General features: G+C 38.1%; 1 protein-coding gene across 1 annotated transcript in view; it reads right to left on the minus strand.

Annotated features, from left to right (window-relative positions):
• The window catches only part of Dscam4 (Down syndrome cell adhesion molecule 4), a 2,049,237-nt gene that overhangs the window by 1,285,710 nt on the left and 743,986 nt on the right, over positions 1-19,541 (minus strand). Inside the window, 1 exon segment of the mRNA XM_067787909.1 lies at positions 8,326-8,449. Coding sequence (XP_067644010.1) covers positions 8,326-8,449 — 124 coding nt within the window.

Genomic DNA, 19,541 nt, shown 5'->3' on the forward strand with positions numbered 1-19,541 from the left:
CATATCTAAAAATATTACGCCCCTGATGATGCCAAGGAAATTTGGCGAAACCTTGGGCCGTAAGGTGGAATAAACTTTGTTTTATTCGCACTACAACGAAATAGATCAGAATAGTTTAAAGGAAACTTAATCTCCGAACATTTTTTAGTAGGTCATGAAAAAACCATTAAAAATCAAAGTAAAAAAAAGTAAAAAAAAATGAAATTTCGCAGGCTCGAAAATTATTTTTTTGGGTATGCGTAGTGAAACTTTTTTCCTGACCCCAAATCCTATCGAAAAATCGATGGCGTGATATAGGTTAATAAATCGACCCATTCTAATATATATATTCTAAGTATTACATTTAAATACAATATACAATGAAAAATAATGGAATAAAAACAAATGTATATGTTTTCAAAGGCCCAAAGAAGTGAAGTGCAATGTAACTGCGCCATAAAGTAGAAAATATCACTTTTTACGGTAATGTTTTTCAGCATAGTTAAAAAAGATCTCTCCGCAGTCCACATGCTCTACTATATAGTTGGTAAAAGTAATGTTTCTCTCAATACATTGCTATAGTTCTATGATGTTTGGTAAGACGTTGGTCAAAGAGAACAGCATAATACAGACGATTCAACCAATGTGTTAGTTGGTGTCAGACAGTGAATAGGAAATACGTTCACAACATGCTCTTTGGTTCCTTCTCTTTGTTCTCAACGTTGCTTTATTCCTACGTTATTGACGAAGTATATGTAGAAGAAGAATGTGCTTTATATATAAGAGGAGTAGATACAAGTAAAAAATATAGGTGCTTATTTTCAGTGGGTGGTTAAACTGTAGTATATAGGTTGCCTAGCGTATAACCCTGCTACTTTATCTATTAAAAATTGAAACGATCAAAAGGCAAGGCTAAACTAAGCCGACCTTAACTGCAGCTTAATCCACAAAGAAAATTTAAGCAAAAATTTTGCCTTCAATGTGGCTAATTAGAAATAGTTGTCTTAAAGAAAAATTTGATAAATACTTAGCGTTATAAAGTAAGATATAAATATATTGACAATAACCTTAGTATTATGCTTTCATTTGACTTGAAAAAAGTTTCATTTGAAATGAAAAAAGTTTCATTTAAAATGAAAAAAGGTTCATTTGAAATGAAAAAAGTTTCATTTGAAATGAAAAAAGTTTCATTTGACTTGAAAAAAGTTTCATTTGAACTGAAAATGCTATACAAACCAAGAATTCAAATATTTTGTCAAGTATATATCCTACAAACCCGATTAAAACGCGATTTCCCACTCAAAATGACCAACATAATAACACTACCGAAAACCGCGAATGTAATCAGACACTATAACTCAGTAGATGATGACGATTTCTTAGAGCCCGATGTACCTCGATGGATGAAAGCACAATACCAAATTCCTTTTTCAGGCTTTCCTTAAGTAAATTCCAGGGAGATATACCCCGCTGGCTTCGAATAAACATTTTTTCCGCGCCCTTCAATAATTGTTTCCCATATATAAATTTCTGAAAATCCCCCCCACTGAACTGCAGCGGCATTATCTTCGAACTTCTCTAGCCAGTCCTCTACCGTTGGATGTCCTATACCGCTAAAAGTAGAGAGCGAACCCTCAATATCGCGCAAAGTGAAAGCCGGACGCCCCACTGCTGGTAACATGGTACTCTCAAATGAGTCGCTTTCATGCCCGGAACCATCGTTCCCGTCTACTGCCAGACCGTAATGCTCACAAAGCCTAGTTTGCAATACAGCTTTCCGTCCATTTGTCGACAGAGTTAAGCTACTGAATGCTTCTTTTAATTCATTTACATTCAATGACAAAATCTGTTCTCGGTTCATGTTTAATATGATATTTAAAAACAAATTTGAGTAAGGATAATTTAAATATGATATTATCTGCGCGACTAACCAAATCATGCGATTTTGAACAATTTCCTTGATATAAATTACGATTGAAAACTTATTTAAAAATGTTTCCCGAATAAGCACTAAGAGAACAAATGATTTGAAAGTTTGTTTTTAGTTGCGGAAATACTATCGTTTTATCGTATTCCTATAAGATTTTGTATACAATCTTTTTGCTTTCGTATTTTTGCACACTTATTCCAATTAGACATAGACATGTTATAGATTGTTGTCTCTTTTCCTCTTATACATGCAACTACATACCTTTCTTCCGCAAATTTTGAAATGTATTTAAATCTATACTTAAGTATACTAAGCTGCTCCTGTTTCCGTTCTCCAATTTTCGCTGTTTATTTATTCTCGTCTTTCGTTCTGTTGCCGTCTTCTGCTGTATGGTTTATAGATGATTGTTTTTGTTCTAGCTCAGTCCCACTGCTTTTGATGTAATTTTGCAAATTCACTCGCCCTACACTATGTTTCGTGTTACTCGATTGTTATTGCCACTAGCGCGTCTACTCTGCGCTTTGATTGTTTTGTTCATTACGCAAATTCACTTGCACAAATGTACGTACATTATACGTTTTTACTTGTTGCCACTACTACATCTACTCTGTGCTAGGGTTTCAGTTATCATAATAATCACTAGCGCATCTACTCTGCGCTTTTTGGATCATAGTTTTTCTTTTCACTGACACATCTAATCTTGCGTTGCTATTAAAACTCACGTCACTGGCGCGTCTTCTCTGCGCCACTCTAGTGGTTGCAATTGTTCACTCTATTTTTAGCGCTTCTACACTGCGCTTATAGGAGTTATACTTTACTTCTTCCAACTAACACGTCTACTCTGTGTTGTCGCTCGAGCGTACAGAACTTATACACCCGCACACCTTATTCAACTGCCTTTGCACGTTACTAGCGCTTCTCTTTGTGTGTCTTTGAGAAAATATGTTGTTTCTTATTATATATATACATATACATATATATATACACATATATATACATATACTAACTGAATATTATAACGGCACTTTGAAATGACGCCGCAAATGTGTACATATGTATGTCAAGTTTGTACAGTGTTCGCACACACGTATTGATTATTTTTTTCTCAGAATTTAGCTGCTACCACTTTGAGATAGCTTTAAAATTAACGCGATATAAAAACTTCTAGGTAATCTTTTGCGATTTAATTTTGCGTTGTAGCTAATATGTATACGTATGCACTTAGCTAGTTTAAGTTAACACGCGCACAATATATAATTTTCTGCGCAATTTTTCTCTTATTACAACAGGAACGTCACACCTCTGACACCACCTGTAGGAAATAATAACCACACAACTCCGGTTTAATGTTTATTTACTAATTTTATTAGAGTATATATTTAGTAATGATATAGTTATTTTTAAAGTATAAAATTTATAATATTTTAGCGAACGTATATCCGATTAGTGTCGCGTGTGTCAGGTTCAAACTACAACTGCCTGTTCTTCGCTGTCCTTCGCGCGTTCGTCGAGTTGCGGTTATGTGTGACGTATATAGGGTTGCATTTAAGTGTGCTGCCACATTGCAAGTTATACTTAAGGTAGCATTCCTACACTTATTTAGTAGCAGCTCAGTGATGCTAATATTCGTCACACTGCCCTCCACATAAGTCTGATCATCCCGATCAGACAAATCTCCCGATCCAACCGCTGCTAGCCTCTCCAAATGAACCCTTCTATTTCGTAGTTTCCCAATTTTTGTATGCGGTAGATGGCATCATTAATCCTCTTCACAACTTTGTACGGGCTTTCCCAACTGCACCAAAATTTGGATGGAACACCTTTCCGCCGGGGAGGGTTGTCTAACAGTACAAAATCTCCCTCCAAGGAACCTTCCGAATTGTTGTTATCGTCGTACCTGTGTTTCATCTGACTACTCATTAACCTGGTTCGTTAACTCGCACTCTGTTGCATGACCACTGGACTACTTTGGAGAGGTTGGGCTTGGCCGATTGGCTTTGCATAATCAGTATCGTTCTGACGCTTCACAATAGCAGTGCGCCCTCGCTTGAAACCATACTCGCATCCTTTCTGGTAAATTCTTTGGTTGGTTTTAGTGCGTCCATTAGTGTTTGTTAATACCAGTGTTTTCCTCGGCGGTACCTTTGATTTTGATGTGTTTGACACATTCGCTCCATCAATCTTTGCCCGATCTAATTCCTTTGACTCTTGTGGTCTTTGTCGAATCTCCTCCACCAGCACTCGCTTACTGCTAAACCCTTTCTTTAAACTGAAGTTAAGTGGCACATCCTTGTTCTTATAGCGCATAATCATTCTTGCATATCGATCCTGATGCCATGGTCAACTGAACTCCCAATATGACTTCATCAACAATCTCTGCCACAACGAATTTGTGTAGAACCGTGGCCTTTCCAATTAAGACTTCACATGCCACTTCTCCCTGGATTTGGTTATACTTGCCAGTGACCGTACACAATCTTGCTCTAGGTAATGGCTTTACTCTCCTGTTGACCAAATCAGATCGGATCAAGGAATGAGATGCGCCCGTATCTACAGTCAGTAAACGCTCCTTGCCATCCGCACCTCCTCTGACGGTCAGACTGTTCGTTCTTCTTCCGATTTGTGATACAGATATAACAGCACATTCAATAGCTGGAGCAAGTTCTCGATCTGTACATCTGGGTCGCTCTTGCTCATCTCCTCCAGCTCTGTAATTAAGACCATTCATGCTGTTGGAACCACTAGGGTCGAGACCGCAATGGCGTGCAATGTGACTTGGCTTCCCGCATTTGAAGCATTTGATAACTCTTTCACTCCGTTATTGTGTTCACTCTGTCTGGCCTTTCTATTTCCACACGGCATCCTTTTAAAGATGGCTTACATAGAAGCGATGCTGTTTCCTGAATCTTAGCATGTGATACCGTTTCTGCGAATGTTGGTTTTGTATTCGCATATGTAGCTCGTTCCTTTCGACATCCCGTATTCTTTTATAAAGATTTGAATTTTAACCCTATCGGTGTAGTCCACGGGTGCGTCTGCATTTGCGAGATGAGCCAATCTTTCAACATCCGAAGCAAACTCCTGCAAAGTCTCATTCGCTTATGGGAAACGGTTTTGCAATTCAATTTGGTATAACTGTTTTCCATGCTCGCTTCCATAACGTCTCTAGACAGCGGCCATCAATGCTCCATAACTGTTCCGTTCGTACTCTGGAATAGTCTGCAAGATTTCAGCTGCAGGCCCTTTCAATGCCATGAACAGTGCAGCAACTTTATCTTCAGCATTCAATGACGTCTTCGTATTACTCGCTGAAGCAGCCGGGCGATTGAGTTGCAACTCCTGGAAACGTCCTCCGAAAGCGTCCACCTCGGCCTCGATTTTTTCCTCGTCCATTCGCGCTTCGGGTTTTGATGATATTCGCGCCTCTTGTGCCTCTAGTTGTAGTGCTATGTGTGTATCTTGTTCTTTCAAATTATTTTATTCTTGGTTGTTATTCGAGTCTCCTGGGATTTTAGTTGTGTTTCCATCTTGGATGTTATACGTGTTTCCTGTGATTCCAGTTGCAATGACATGTTGGTGGATACATGTGATGACATTTCAGACATTTGTGCCGATATTTCAGCCAATATCATGTTCAAGTCTGAGTTCGCCATTGTCTGCGGTGTTTCGTTTTTTTCCTCCAATTTTGTTGTCTCATCGCCATCAAAATGAAAGACATACCCTTCTACGTTAATTCCTTCTGATGTCATTGCCTCTCGTAGTCGTGTTTGTAGTTCGGATTTATTGCCGGTTGTATTCAACCCACGGTTCTCCAACTCCTTTTGAGCTGCCGGATCTTCAAATCACCTAACTTGTCCATATCCTTGTTCTCCTCTGGAATTTATTCAACGCTACCTCTTCTGACACCAATTGTAACGCATTTTGGGGAATTCCGCTTATTTGAAACCTTCTGCTAACGTTCGAATCGCTAAACTGTTGAATAAATCACTCCACTATTCAGTATTGCAAACTGGTCTTTATTTGGATTACTTTGGGAGTAGTACTTCACAATTATACTTCACAACCAATAGCTTGTATGCTGCTTTTATACTCTCGGTTTCCTCGTTCACCCATTTCTCCTAAAGTCTAATAATTTATCGAATAGTTGTAACTCATGCTTGTTAGTTACCAGCTATATACATATATATCTGTATTCCACGCCTTTTCATAGCCATATGCGTGTGTATCTGTGAGTAACTACTTCGGCTGATGACTACATATTTACAACCTTATTTACAACATGGACGCCCCAAATGTCGACCATTTTGAACATCCACGTCGATGGCACTACGCTACCGACTGTCCGACACCCCAAAATCTTGGGTGTGACGTTTGATAAGGATCTACATTTTGGTGAGCACGCAGCCGCAATTGTTCCGAGAATTCAGAGCCGTAACAAAATCCTCAAATCCCTCGCTGGCAGTACTTGAAAGAAAAAGATAAAGAAACGCTCATGACTACATACAAAGCAACTAGCCAGCCGATTACGTGCTACGCGTCACCCATATGGTCGCCAAGCCTAAAAATCACCCACTAGAAGAAACTACAGGCCTGCCAAAATACTGCTCTCAGAATCGCCACGGGCTGTCTTCTTATGTCCCCAGAACACCATCTGCATAATGAGGCGACAATACTCCCCATCAGGGAGAGAAATGAGATGCTGACCAAACAGTTCCTGTTGAATACCCAGAAACCTGGGCATCCCAACAGACATCTGATTGATGAACCAGCACCGCCTAGGGGCTTAAGGAGTCATCTCCGTAAGCATTTTGAGGAAATACGGCACCTGAGAACCCAACCGTATGAAGTGAAAAAACACAAGCAGGTCCTTGGTGAACTCCATAAACAGGCGTCGGACCTTTATGCCGGGAATTGCCCGGTGAATCCAGTACTTAACGAAAATTATCCAAAACTTGCGGAAGAGGAACGCATACTCCCCAGGGAAACGCGTGTCACTCTTGCTCAACTTCGTTCTGGATACTGTAACAGACATGACACCAACCATCTCTTCAATTGTAATGTGGAACCAACGCCTCTAACACCCCTTTCCTTATGGTCCACCCCTGTTGAAACGGCAAGTTTCCTTGGACTCCCGTTAGAGGATATTGATGACAATTTGTGATCGGTCGCGGCTATTAGGTGGGGCGAGCATTGCTACAACAACAACAACAAAAACTACATATTTGTGTGTGTGAGATATCTCTTTAAAATATATTAGCATTGAAAATTACGAATAAGGAGAGCAGTTTGAAAATCGGCAAAAATTTAAGATTTTCCATAGAATGCTCGTACTGTAGACTTTGTCATTGTACTTCTAAGCCAGATTTTTATTCGCTAAACGTAAGCAAAATACCTTTAAGCACTAGCGGTTGTGGCTACCAATGTACCAAATAAGAAATAAACACTCAAAAAAAAATCTTTCTCAGAAGATACACATTGGAGGGATTTTTTGCAATAGGCAACGAAATTTTTTCTCAATTTATTATATGAATTTTTATAATAATGAAGAATGCATGCAGCATCTTAGAGACGTTTTTCTTTTGTTTTCAGTCCGACCCCCTCCGGGGATCCGCCACTGGATGTAAGTATGGCCCATTTATATAAGAAAATACACACAGATGAAAAGGCTACACGCAGTGTGCCATGATTTCCATTTAAAGCAAGTAAGGAATGCTAAGTTCAGGTGTACCGAACATTACATGCTCAGCTGCCCAATTACAGCTTGCAAAACTTTTAAATTACCTTCTTTTAAAAGTAGGCGGTGCCACGCCCACTGTCCAAAATTTTACTAATTTTATATTCTGCGTCATCAGATCAACCCACCTACCAAGTTTCATCGCTTTATCTGTCTTTGGTAATGAATTATCGCACTTTTTCGGTTTTTCGAAATTTTCGATATAGAAAAGGTCGGCGTGGTTATAGTCCGATTTCGTTCATTTTACATAGCGAGCTAAGATGAGTGCCAAGGAACTTACATACCAAATTTCATTAAGATACCTGAAAATTTACACAAGTTATCGTGTTCACGGACAGACGGACGGACGGACGGACATGGCTAAATGAATTTCTTTTTCCCCCAGATCATTTTGATATATAGAAGTCTATATCTATCTCGATTAGTTTATGCCGCGAGGTACCGTTATGTGAACAAAATTAATATACTCTGTGAACTCTGCTCAGCTGAGTATAAAAAATGCCATGGCCTCATTCTTAGCATATCGCCCAAACAGCAGCAAAACACAGAAATTCTTCATGTGTCTTCAAGTAATAATGCTCATTTACTTATATATTTAAATAATTGAACCCTTTATGTCTAACGTGAGCGTATCGATTATGTACATATCGAAACTGTCAAAGGATTTAAGATTGGATATTACCTCCTAGTTGTAGTTCCGCTGTCGATTGAATTTGTTCCCATTCATTGGAAACAAAACACTGATACATGCCAGGATCGTCTTTTTGCACTTTTTTAATTATCAGTCTTGGCGGATCACTTAGTATCTATAAGAAAGAATTAGAACATAGTAAAAATTTATATAAATATACAAAGGTACATGGATAAATATGTATGTGCAAAGAAATAAGCATTGTTTAATTAATACCTATCGATCTGCTTACCAAGAAAGAACATTGTAAAATCTGGACGTATTTAGGTCTAAATTGATAGTAGAAGCAAAAAAAACATTTTATTTTCTCATTGACTGCATGTAGACATGGCTTTTTAAAAGTGGCATAACTCTGTTGTTATTGGTCCTAGGAGTTTAAAATTTAAACTGCGACTGTTTTTCAATATATCATACCAAAATCTGTGAAAAACGCAATTTTGTAATCTCTTTTAGTTAGGGCATCTGTGAATAAATCTAACTATATGTATATGTATGAATATGTATATGTCGGTATGTTGTTGTTGTTGTTGTTGTTGTAGCGATTAGGTTACTCCCCGAAGGCTTTGGGGAGTATTATCGATGTGATGGTCCTTTGTCGGATACAGATCCGATACGCTCCGGTAACACAGCACCATTAAGGTGCTGGCCCGACCATCTCGGGAACGATTTATATGGCCACATTGAACATTCAGGCCACCCCTCCCCACCCCCAAGTTCCATGAGGAGCTTGGGGTCGCCAGAGCCTCGTCTGTTAGTGAAACGGGATTCGCCGCTCGAAGGTGAGGTTGACAATTGGGTTGGAGAAGCTATATATTGCGCTACACAACCCCTTGAATCCCTATATGTCGGTATATTCAACTACTGTGTTAGAATCTACTTGGCATATTTGGTATTGCGTCATTGAATTAAATTTGCAACATAGTATGCGGTGAAAGGCACATGTGATCTTTCCTTTTTTACTGAGATATTATTTTGCTAGAAGCAAGGTAGAGTAATATTGCTCTATCGAATGTGGCCCTGAGTGATGTGTAAAAGAGAGTTTTATGATGAAAGCACTTGTTGAAATTGCAAAGAGTATATGATGAAAATATATGATTCAGATATGTGGAGTTAGTTGAAATACGTGATTGAGATTTTTGAAGAGTTAGTTTTTATATTGGCAGCAAAACGTCGAGGTAACTCCGACATCAGAAGTAGGATGGACTTCGCCTCAAGAAAATGAAAGCGATCATTGGCGTGCACTATTGGAGACGCAAAACCGTAACTTCCTTGTGCTGGTTAAGGCCTTGCAAATGCAGAAATCATCAAATCAAGAGGGAAAAATAATTGCACTACCAAAATTCAATCCTGAATGTCCTGGCGCTGATGCAATGTCCTGGTTTTCAACAGTGGACATGATTATGGAAGTGCATCGCAATGGTTATCGTTCACCGGCATATCGTGGGATCAATTCAATGAACATTTTTTGCAATGTTTTTTGGGTGTTGAAACACCAGCTGCTACTTTTATTAATATTATGAATGGTCATCCAAGATATGTGGAATGTCTTTCACTGTATGGGAGCCGTTTGGTTATACCTTTGCTATGACGGTGGAAGTCAATTAGCACTGAAGAAATTGCGATATCTGTGGTTTTTGCGCACACTGCAAATTTAGACCAGCGTTTACATCGTCCAATATTTACAACGAACATCAAAAGCATAAATGAGCTACAGCTGGAATTGAAAGCCTTTTCATTCGGTTAGCGTAAGGTTCAGGAAGACAAGTTTATGGTGGTACTGAGAACAAGAAACTAAAGTTGCCTGCCTACGTCAAGTGTCATTTTAGTGGGAAAATTGGCCATAAAATCGCTGACTGTCGTCTTAAAAACACCAAAGCGAAATCAATCAACAATCAAGTACAGCGCGGGACGTTTACAGGTAGGGAGCTGAAAAAAAGAAAATATGTCAGAACAACGGGTGAACGTGTATTCAGTGGTTGAACCAAATGGAGATCTTCAGTATGGTGAGTCATATAAGTTTTGTTTTGATTGTGGAGCTGAATGTTCTCTTTTAAAGGAACCCATTTCGGCTAAATTTAATGGAAAGCGAATTAACAATGTTGTAGTATTAAAAGGTATCGGTAATAGTGCAGCATGTGGTACGTTACAAGTTTTATCTAAATTTGTAATAGGTGGCCATATTTTACGAATTTTGTTTCATGTTATTTCGGATTTTTATTTAAGTCAGGGTTTCGGTGTTATAATGACGTCTGACAAATTTGATATTTTAACAAGAAATCAAAATTTAAATGCGTGCTCAGTTACAGTGAATATTGAGGATTTTGTTAGTAATGATAAAGAATTAGATACATATGTGTGATTAAAAACGGTTCTGTGAAAAGACTAATGATCTTCCAGCAGCGGTTAGACTACAAAAAGCCTACTCTAGAGATCACAAAAATGTAATTGGCACGTTAAAAAAAAAAACAGATGGGAGCTACACCACGAGGCCGGAAGAGACCAGCAAACTATTACTCGAAACCAGGGGCGGAGCGACGGGGGTTTGGGGGTTTAAACCCTCCCCACTTGCCTCAGGATCATTTGATTTAGGTCGTTATAATTCAAATATTTGATGTTTTTATGTCTATGTTAATAACTTTTTTTATAATTCTGCTACGTATTTACTTTGTTGGTGATATTATATTTTTAATATGCAAGCATATGTATGTACGAAGTTAACACTTATATTTTAATCATATTCTGTTTCATAACAATTCTGCAATTTATTAAATATACAAATGTACATGTTAACTTTTACTATAATTTCATAAAGAAGTTTCCTTGTAAATTTGCCTAACGACCATCTACATACATATCAGAGAACAGCAAAAATCCAACACAACAACGTTCGATTACATTCGGTAACATGATCGTGTTCAATGATCCAACTTGCTTAAACGAATATAATCGACATTAGGGGGACTGTAATGTAATGAATGTAACCTTATAAATGCCTTATAAGGTGTGTAAAGGTATAAATTTATCTAGTGCGTAAACGAGCTGTCAAATTTTGTATGGAAAATCATTTACACAATTTGTATAAATTTACGCGCACATTTCATTGTGTAAACGCGGTAAACTCAAAGGAATGCAACCGTGCAGACATTACAGCAGGCATTTTCATCAGAAATCTCCAACATCAGCAAGTAAAGACGTTTTAGTTTTGATTTTTCACTTAATCTTGGCATTTTTTAATTTGTATAGCAATCAAAAAAATTTTGTTTGGCAATAAAACAGCTGATAAACAATCAAGTTTATCAAGAATATTACTAGGTGCGTTCATATAACAGCGTGTGTAAATGGGTATAATTTTACACCTTATAAGTTTATATGCTTTCATGAGTCCCCCTATTGATTTAAAATCAACCAACTTTTTGCATGCGTGAATATAATCAATTCAGGCGTTTGCCTCAACCGCGATTACATTCATCGGAAAGAAAAGGCAAATATGAAAACTCCATGCGTCTGAATATTTGCATGATTCTTCTGCCCTTATTTCACGGCGACAAGCTAATATAAAAACACAAATAAACATTGCTTACGATTCTGTTTGTTTGCCGAACTAAACGATTCTCGTGCTTTGATTTTATTCTCCACATTTAAATAATGTTAAATTGACAGCATTTTTTCGAAGTACACATTTGCTATTTCGAAATATAATGCAAATTTGACATTATTTTCCATGTGGAAAACACATTATTCTAATGTAAAATCTACATTTTTTTCATATCAAAAACACATTTCAAAAATGTAAAATTCAAATTATTTGATAAATGAAAAAGTGTGTTTTCACATTTTAAAATGTAAAAAACACATTAGTGTTTTTCCGTGTAGATATGAATTTCTTAAATTAAATTTTTTTCTATTCGATCAGTTTCTTTCTTTTGAATTTTATATACTTATACGTTAGATCTCATGCATAGGCTCAAAAAGCATGAATTCTACTTATTCCTGAAGGAGGTCCTTCGGTTTTTTTTTATCAATTTATCTATGATTAATATTACAGGAATGCGATTCTGTGGCTTTTCCTAATGTTCACATATTGTTGAAAATCTTGTGTACGCTTCCAGTAACAACGGCAACGAACGAGAGATCTTTTTCAACTCTTGAGGCCCCATTACTGATACTTAGCATAGACTTCACTCGGCGTACACTTGGCAACTTAGCCTAGATTATACTCCACTTAGCGGATACAATCTGGCATCATAATCAATAATTGTCAATTTGTATGACAAAATGTCAAAATGAAATAGAAACAAACAAATGGCATCTCAAAATGTAAACGTCACTTAGAACTTACATAGAAAATCTAAATTCAACAGACTTCCAAGTCAAGTTAGGAGTTGCTAAGTTTTGAGTAATCAGTAACATTCAATGTTCATTTAACAGAACTGTAAGTGACAGTTCTCAAGCCAAGTCAAGTCTATGCTAAGTATCAGTAATTAATGGGGCCTTTAGGCTGATTAAAAACTAGATCAAATTGTTACCGTTGATGAAGTTTTAGATGAAATGGCAAAGAAAAGTCGACGCATGCGCTGGAGTTTTTAATATAACCTTTTTCATATCACATTCCCCCCCAAGGCAATTTTCTGGCTATGCCCCTGCTCGAAACACACTTTCCTGACTACACAGCAGGCTATCAATCACCACCTATAATGGCAGATTTGCCAACCATCAGTGTAATGAAAAAAGCCTAGCAACAAAGCTCACCACTGTGAAACGAGTGCAATGGGCGCTGTCTAATTTCAGCCCATTAAAGTCACCAGGACCGGACGGGGTCTACCCTTGTCTGTTACAGCAAGGGATAAAGCAGCCCCAGTCTTTCCACTTTATATAAGGCATCACTACTGCTCGGCCATAACCCGAGCAGGTGGGCATAGCTTAAGACAGTATTCTTACCAAAGCCAGGGAAACCCGAGCAACTACCCTCGTCGTATCGACCAATAAGCCTGAGCTCGTTTCTATGGAGAAAATCTTAGATCAGCATATCAGGGAGGTCAATCTAAATAAACCCCCTCTGTGTAGGAATCAGTTCGCCTACCAGTCAGGGAAATCCACGGAGACGGCTATTTATAGTCTCACGGTAAAAATCGAAAAGGCTCTAGAGTCAAAAAATATAGCCCTCTGCGCTTTTATTGATATATGAGGGGCTTTCGATAACACAACACATCAAGCTATCGAACAAGCTATGATTGACAAGGACATAAGCCCTATAATAATACGATGTGTGCTGTCCATGTTAAAGAGTAGAAAAATCAATTTGGAACTGGGAGGGACAACTGAATAATGAGGAAAGAAGGATATATGATAGCCTATCATATCATTGATAGGGCATATGAAAATAATAAGAAAATTCATAGGAAATCCCTCATTACAACTGCGTGACGTAATGTCTCCTAAGCTCAGAATCTCACGGAACTTTTAAGTGTACATTGTGAACAGCACCCACTGGGAAATAGGGAATCCTTATAACGACCCTGACTCAGAGGTCTGGTACACGGATGGATCGAAATTCGATGACGGAAGAACGGGAGCTGGTATCTATGGGCCAAACTTCAAAAAATCGATACCAATGGGATGCTAACCCCCTAAATATTTCAGGCAGAAATTCAAAGCAATAGAGGTCTGTGGTAGAGAATGTCTGCGGAGAGGCTCAACATCGAAGAGCATCTACATTATGTCGGACAGCCAGGCGGCACTGCGTGCCTTGCAATCCTACACAATTACATCTAAGCTAGTGGATGAATGCACTGAAATCCTTAATGCCCTGGGAGCCAAAATCAAGGTTTTGTTGGAATGGGTTCCCGGCCATCAGGGACACGAAGGTAGTGAACATGCAGATTACCTATCAAAGCAGGGTGCTACATCAGCATTCTATGGTTCAGAGCGCTTTTGTGGACTCAAAAAAGCACACACCAGGGAAACTATAAATAACTGGGAAACTAAACAATTCAGATGTCACTGGATTGATTGCCCAGGGCAAAGGCAGGCCAAACTGTTTGTACTTCCGGCAACGAAAGTATCAGCCAAACTCATTAACCTAAGCAGGGAGGACCTAAGAACTCTTACTGGGTACTACACGGGACACTGCGGTCTACGATATCACCTAAGTTAATTAAATCTATCTGGTATCCAAATTTGTCGTTTCTGTGAGCTGGATGATGAAACGCCGGTTCACATTCTCTGCGAATGCGTCGCTCTAGCTAGGCAGAGACTATCCCACCTAGGTGGTGGGACTCTTAATCCCTATGTAATATGAAGTAAAAAGCCTGAAGAGGTACTTAGATACACCAAGAGCCTCCAGATACAAAATTAGGCTGAAAGGTCTTGCACAATAGATCTGCACAAAGGTCCCAGTGCTTCCATACCTATCAATAATAATAATAATCTTGTATCACTAATAAAACAAATTTCCTGGAACAATTTTACGGTCTGTGAAACTTAAGTGAAAGATTAGAAAAAACAACTTCTTCGTTTACCAATTTCACTGTTGCGTTCGCTTTAAATAATAGTGAAATAGTAGTTTCACTCTGGAAAGAAAGTCAATAGAGGTGAGTTTCTTAGGGAAGAAATCTAGCGTACCACTCGATTTTCTATGCACATAGTTATATTTGAAAAGGAAAAATTATCTTAAGAAATAATTGCAAAAAAAATTCCTATTTATGCATACATTGTTTGAATAAATACACAATTATATGATTACTAATATAAGTTAGTATGAAATGTATTATTTAAAAAATAAATAAACAAATTTGTATTGCTGCTCGGAACGATAAAGCGTTGCCACTCATTATAAGCTTTTACATAACAAAACAACCTTGTCACCTTGGACAGACTTAAAGACCCGTTACATAAGCAGTTTTTCATCTACATAAATGAGTTTAACACAATCCCATGCATTATGAGAAGATTGCACGCATTTTTATTGAGAACGGCAGATCGAGCGACACTAGCGCCATCTGACATGAAAAAGTACCCATCTTCCAACTTTTGTTGCAAGCAAAGCATAAGGGGAAGAATTTGAGATTTGATTTGGCTAAAGGTGCTTTCACACTTTGCAAGTGACTTGTTGGTACTTTTATAAAATTTTTCACAGTTAAAACTGCAATTTAACAAATGAGTAGAATATAAAATATGTTAGCAAGTATTTTTCATGTATAGTGAGAACGTTTATAACAGTCCTTCATATTTACAAACGCAACATCTTGGGTGATTTTAGCGAGGTTACTGGCATACATAAAATTGCGTTGAACGCATCTATAAACATATAAAACTTCGTTGTGTCTCGGCCATTACATACATGGAACGGTGCGCTGTTATGGGCGGGTTCCATGATTCAATCACAAAAGGTTTGCTCGGCTGAAAAAATTTTTGACAATCGCACCCATTTTGCGCCCAAATTGAATTGACATCCATTAATTATGATGTATATTGGAACGATCTTCCGTCACCTCTTGTCAAATTTGGTATTGAGACAAACCGGTTTCGGCGTTGTGGTATCATCAGTGTCGATTTTCGTTCTGATCTGTTGTTGTCGTTTGTCGTCTATTTATAGTTCGTAGGTACATGAGCAGGTATTGTCAAAATTGATGCTTGTGTATATTTAGTTATGTGTATGTGCTGTGTGTTCATTTAGAACCGAGGGTGGTTTTTACTGATCGATTTGTGTGGCTGACTGGGGCAGGTAAAAATCCGTAATTTTAGTCGATTGACCTTTGTGGGTTTGTTGTTTTGGTGTGTTAATTATTTTGTGTTTATTTGTTGTTGTGTGTTTGTCTGTTGTACCTGTGTTATTACTTTGTTTGTTGTAAACAAATTTTAAAGGCTCGAATATTGTGTCAGAAATTGTGCTTATCTGTTCGTTTATTATTCTACCGTCGAATGTCTTCTGTTTGAAGATTTCCATGTTTTCGAGTACGTTGAGGCGTCGGCTTTTTGCTTGTATGTGAAGAACCCTAACAGTTTTATTGATGTTTGCTGGGGAACATGCATTCTCGACCATGTGATTGGCGGAGTTAGACTCGGATGTAATGTTTGGATTCAGTATTTTTTTGATATGAAGTCCAAATTAGACGTGTCATTTTATGCTAGATACGTGGGTGACATAATATGCATCTTAACAACTAATAACGAAGAGCTTGTACTGGAGTACCTCAACAAGCAGCACGGAAATATAAAATTTACAATGGAAACAGAAAAAGACGGAGGAATCAACTATCTAGACCTCGATAAATATTGATAAAGAAGCCAAAATATTTAGCTCTGACATATATAGAAAGACGAGAAAAATACGGAGGAATCAACTATCTAGACTTCACGATAAATATTGATAAGGAAGCCAAAATATTTAACTATGACATATATAGAAAGCCAACGGCCACCGACACAATAATACATAATACCTCAAATCACCCCCAATAGCATAAAAATGCAGCATTAAGGCACTTGGTACATAGACTTGAAAGAACACCTCTTACACAAGAGGCATATAAGAGTGAACTTGAGGTCATATACATATACTGTCGCTGCAAACAACGGATATAAAAAAGCACTAATAGATAAGCTTAAAAAGACAAATGGAGAACTAAAAAGAAATAATGAAAACGAATATAGTAGCTGGACGACTATGACATATACTGAACAAGCAACATATAAGTTGGCAGACTTCTTTAAAAAATACAACATTAACACAGCATTCAAAACATCGAATAATCTAGAGCGAAAACTAAGAATTAACACTAACTCAAAGGATGCGTTTAGCAGCCACGGCGTATACAAGCTTACCTGCGGACGCCAATATAGTTACATAGGACAAATAGGACGGCAAGTAAGAACGAGGTTCAGAGAACATATTAGAGATTATAACAAAACAAGTAAGGAAGGCTAAGTTCGGGTGTAACCGAACATTACATACTCAGTTGAGAGCTGTGGAGACAAAGTAAGGGAAAATCACCATATTGTAAAAAGAACCTAGGGTAACCCTGGAATGTGTTTGTATGACATGTGTATCAAATGCAAGGTATTAAAGAGTATTTTAAGAGGAAGTGGACCATAGTTCTATAGATGGACGCCAATTAGGGATATCGCCATAAAGGTGGACCAGGCCTGACTCTAGAATGTGTTTGTACGATATGGGTATCAAATGAAATGTGTTAATGATAATTTTAAAAGGGAGTGGGCCTAAGTTCTATAGGTGGACGCCTTTTCGAGATATCGCCATAAAGGTGAACCAGGGGTGACTCTAGAATTTATTTTGTACGATATGGGTATCAAATGAAAGGTATTAATGAGTATTTTAAAAGGGCGTGGGCCTAAGTTCTATAGATGGACGCCGTTTCGAGATATCGCCATAAAGGTGGAATTTATTTTGTACGATATGGGTATGAAATGAAAGGTATTAATGAGTATTTTAAAAGGGCGTGGGCCTAAGTTCTATAGATGGACGCCGTTTTGAGATATCGCCATAAAGATGGATCAGGGGTGACTCTAGAATTTGTTTTTACGATATGAGTATCAAATGAAAGGTGTTAATGAGTATTTTAAGAGGGCGTGGGCCTTAGTTCTATATGTGGACGCCTTTTCGAGATATCGCCATAAAGGTGGACCAGGGGTGACTCTAGAATTTGTTTGTACTATATGGGTATCAAATGAAAGGTGTTAAGGAGTATTTTGAAAGGGAGTGGACCTTAGTTCTATAGGTGGACGCCTTTTCGGAATATCGTTATAAAAGTGGACCAGAGGTGACTTTAGAATGCGTATGTACAATATGGGTATCAAACGAAAGGTGTTAATAAGTGTTTTAAAACGGAGTGGGCCTTAGTTCTATAGGTGGAAGCCTTTTCGGAATATCGTTATAAAAGTGGACCAGGGTTGACTCTAGAATGCGTTTGTACAATATGGGTATCAAACGAAAGGTGTTAATAAGTGTTTTAAAACGGAGTGGGCCTTAGTTCTATAGGTGGACGCCTTTTCGAAATATCGTTATAAAAGTGGACCAGGGTTGACTCTAGAATGCGTTTGTACAATATGGGTATCAAACGAAAGGTGTTAATAAGTGTTTTAAAAGGGGGTGGGCCTTAGTTCTATAAGTGGGCGCCTTTTCGGAATATCGTTATAAAAGTGGACCAGGGTTGACTTTAGAATGCGTTTGTACAATATGGGTATCAAACGAAAGGTGTTAATAAGTGTTTTAAAACGGAGTGGGCCTTAGTTCTATAGGTGGAAGCCTTTTCGGAATATCGTTATAAAAGTGGACCAGGGTTGACTCTAGAATGCGTTTGTACAATATGGGTATCAAACGAAAGGTGTTAATAAGTGTCTTAAAACGGAGTGGGCCTTAGTTCTATAGGTGGACGCCTTTTCGGAATATCGTTATAAAAGTGGACCAGGGTTGACTTTAGAATGCGTTTGTACAATATGGGTATCAAACGAAAGGTGTTAATAAGTGTTTTAAAAGGGAGTGGGCCTTAGTTCTATAGGTGGACGCCTTTTCGGAATATCGTTATAAAAGTGGACCAGGGTTGACTCTGGAATGCGTTTGTACAATATGGGTATCAAACGAAAGGTGTTAATAAGTGTTTTAAAACGGAGTGGGCCTTAGTTCTATAGGTGGACGCCTTTTCGGAATATCGTTATAAAAGTGGACCAGGGTTGACTCTAGAATGCGTTTGTACAATATGGGTATCAAACGAAAGGTGTTAATAAGTGTTTTAAAACGGAGTGGGCCTTAGTTCTATAGGTGGACGCCTTTTCGGAATATCGTTATAAAAGTGGACCAGGGTTGTCTTTAAAATGCGTTTGTACAATATGGGTATCAAACGAAAGGTGTTAATAAGTGTTTTAAAACGGAGTGGGCCTTAGTTCTATAGGTGGACGCCTTTTCGGAATATCGTTATAAAAGTGGACCAGGGTTGACTTTAGAATGCGTTTGTACAATATGGGTATCAAACGAAAGGTGTTAATAAGTGTTTTAAAAGGGAGTGGGCCTTAGTTCTATAGGTGGACGCCTTTTCGGAATATCGTTATAAAAGTGGACCAGGGTTGACTCTAGAATGCGTTTGTACAATATGGGTATCAAACGAAAGGTGTTAATAAGTGTTTTAAAACGGAGTGGGCCTTAGTTCTATAGGTGGACGCCTTTTCGGAATATCGTTATAAAAGTGGACCAG

This window comes from Eurosta solidaginis, chromosome 5 (assembly GCF_040869045.1).
Source record: "Eurosta solidaginis isolate ZX-2024a chromosome 5, ASM4086904v1, whole genome shotgun sequence".
Lineage (NCBI taxonomy): Eukaryota > Metazoa > Arthropoda > Insecta > Diptera > Tephritidae > Eurosta > Eurosta solidaginis.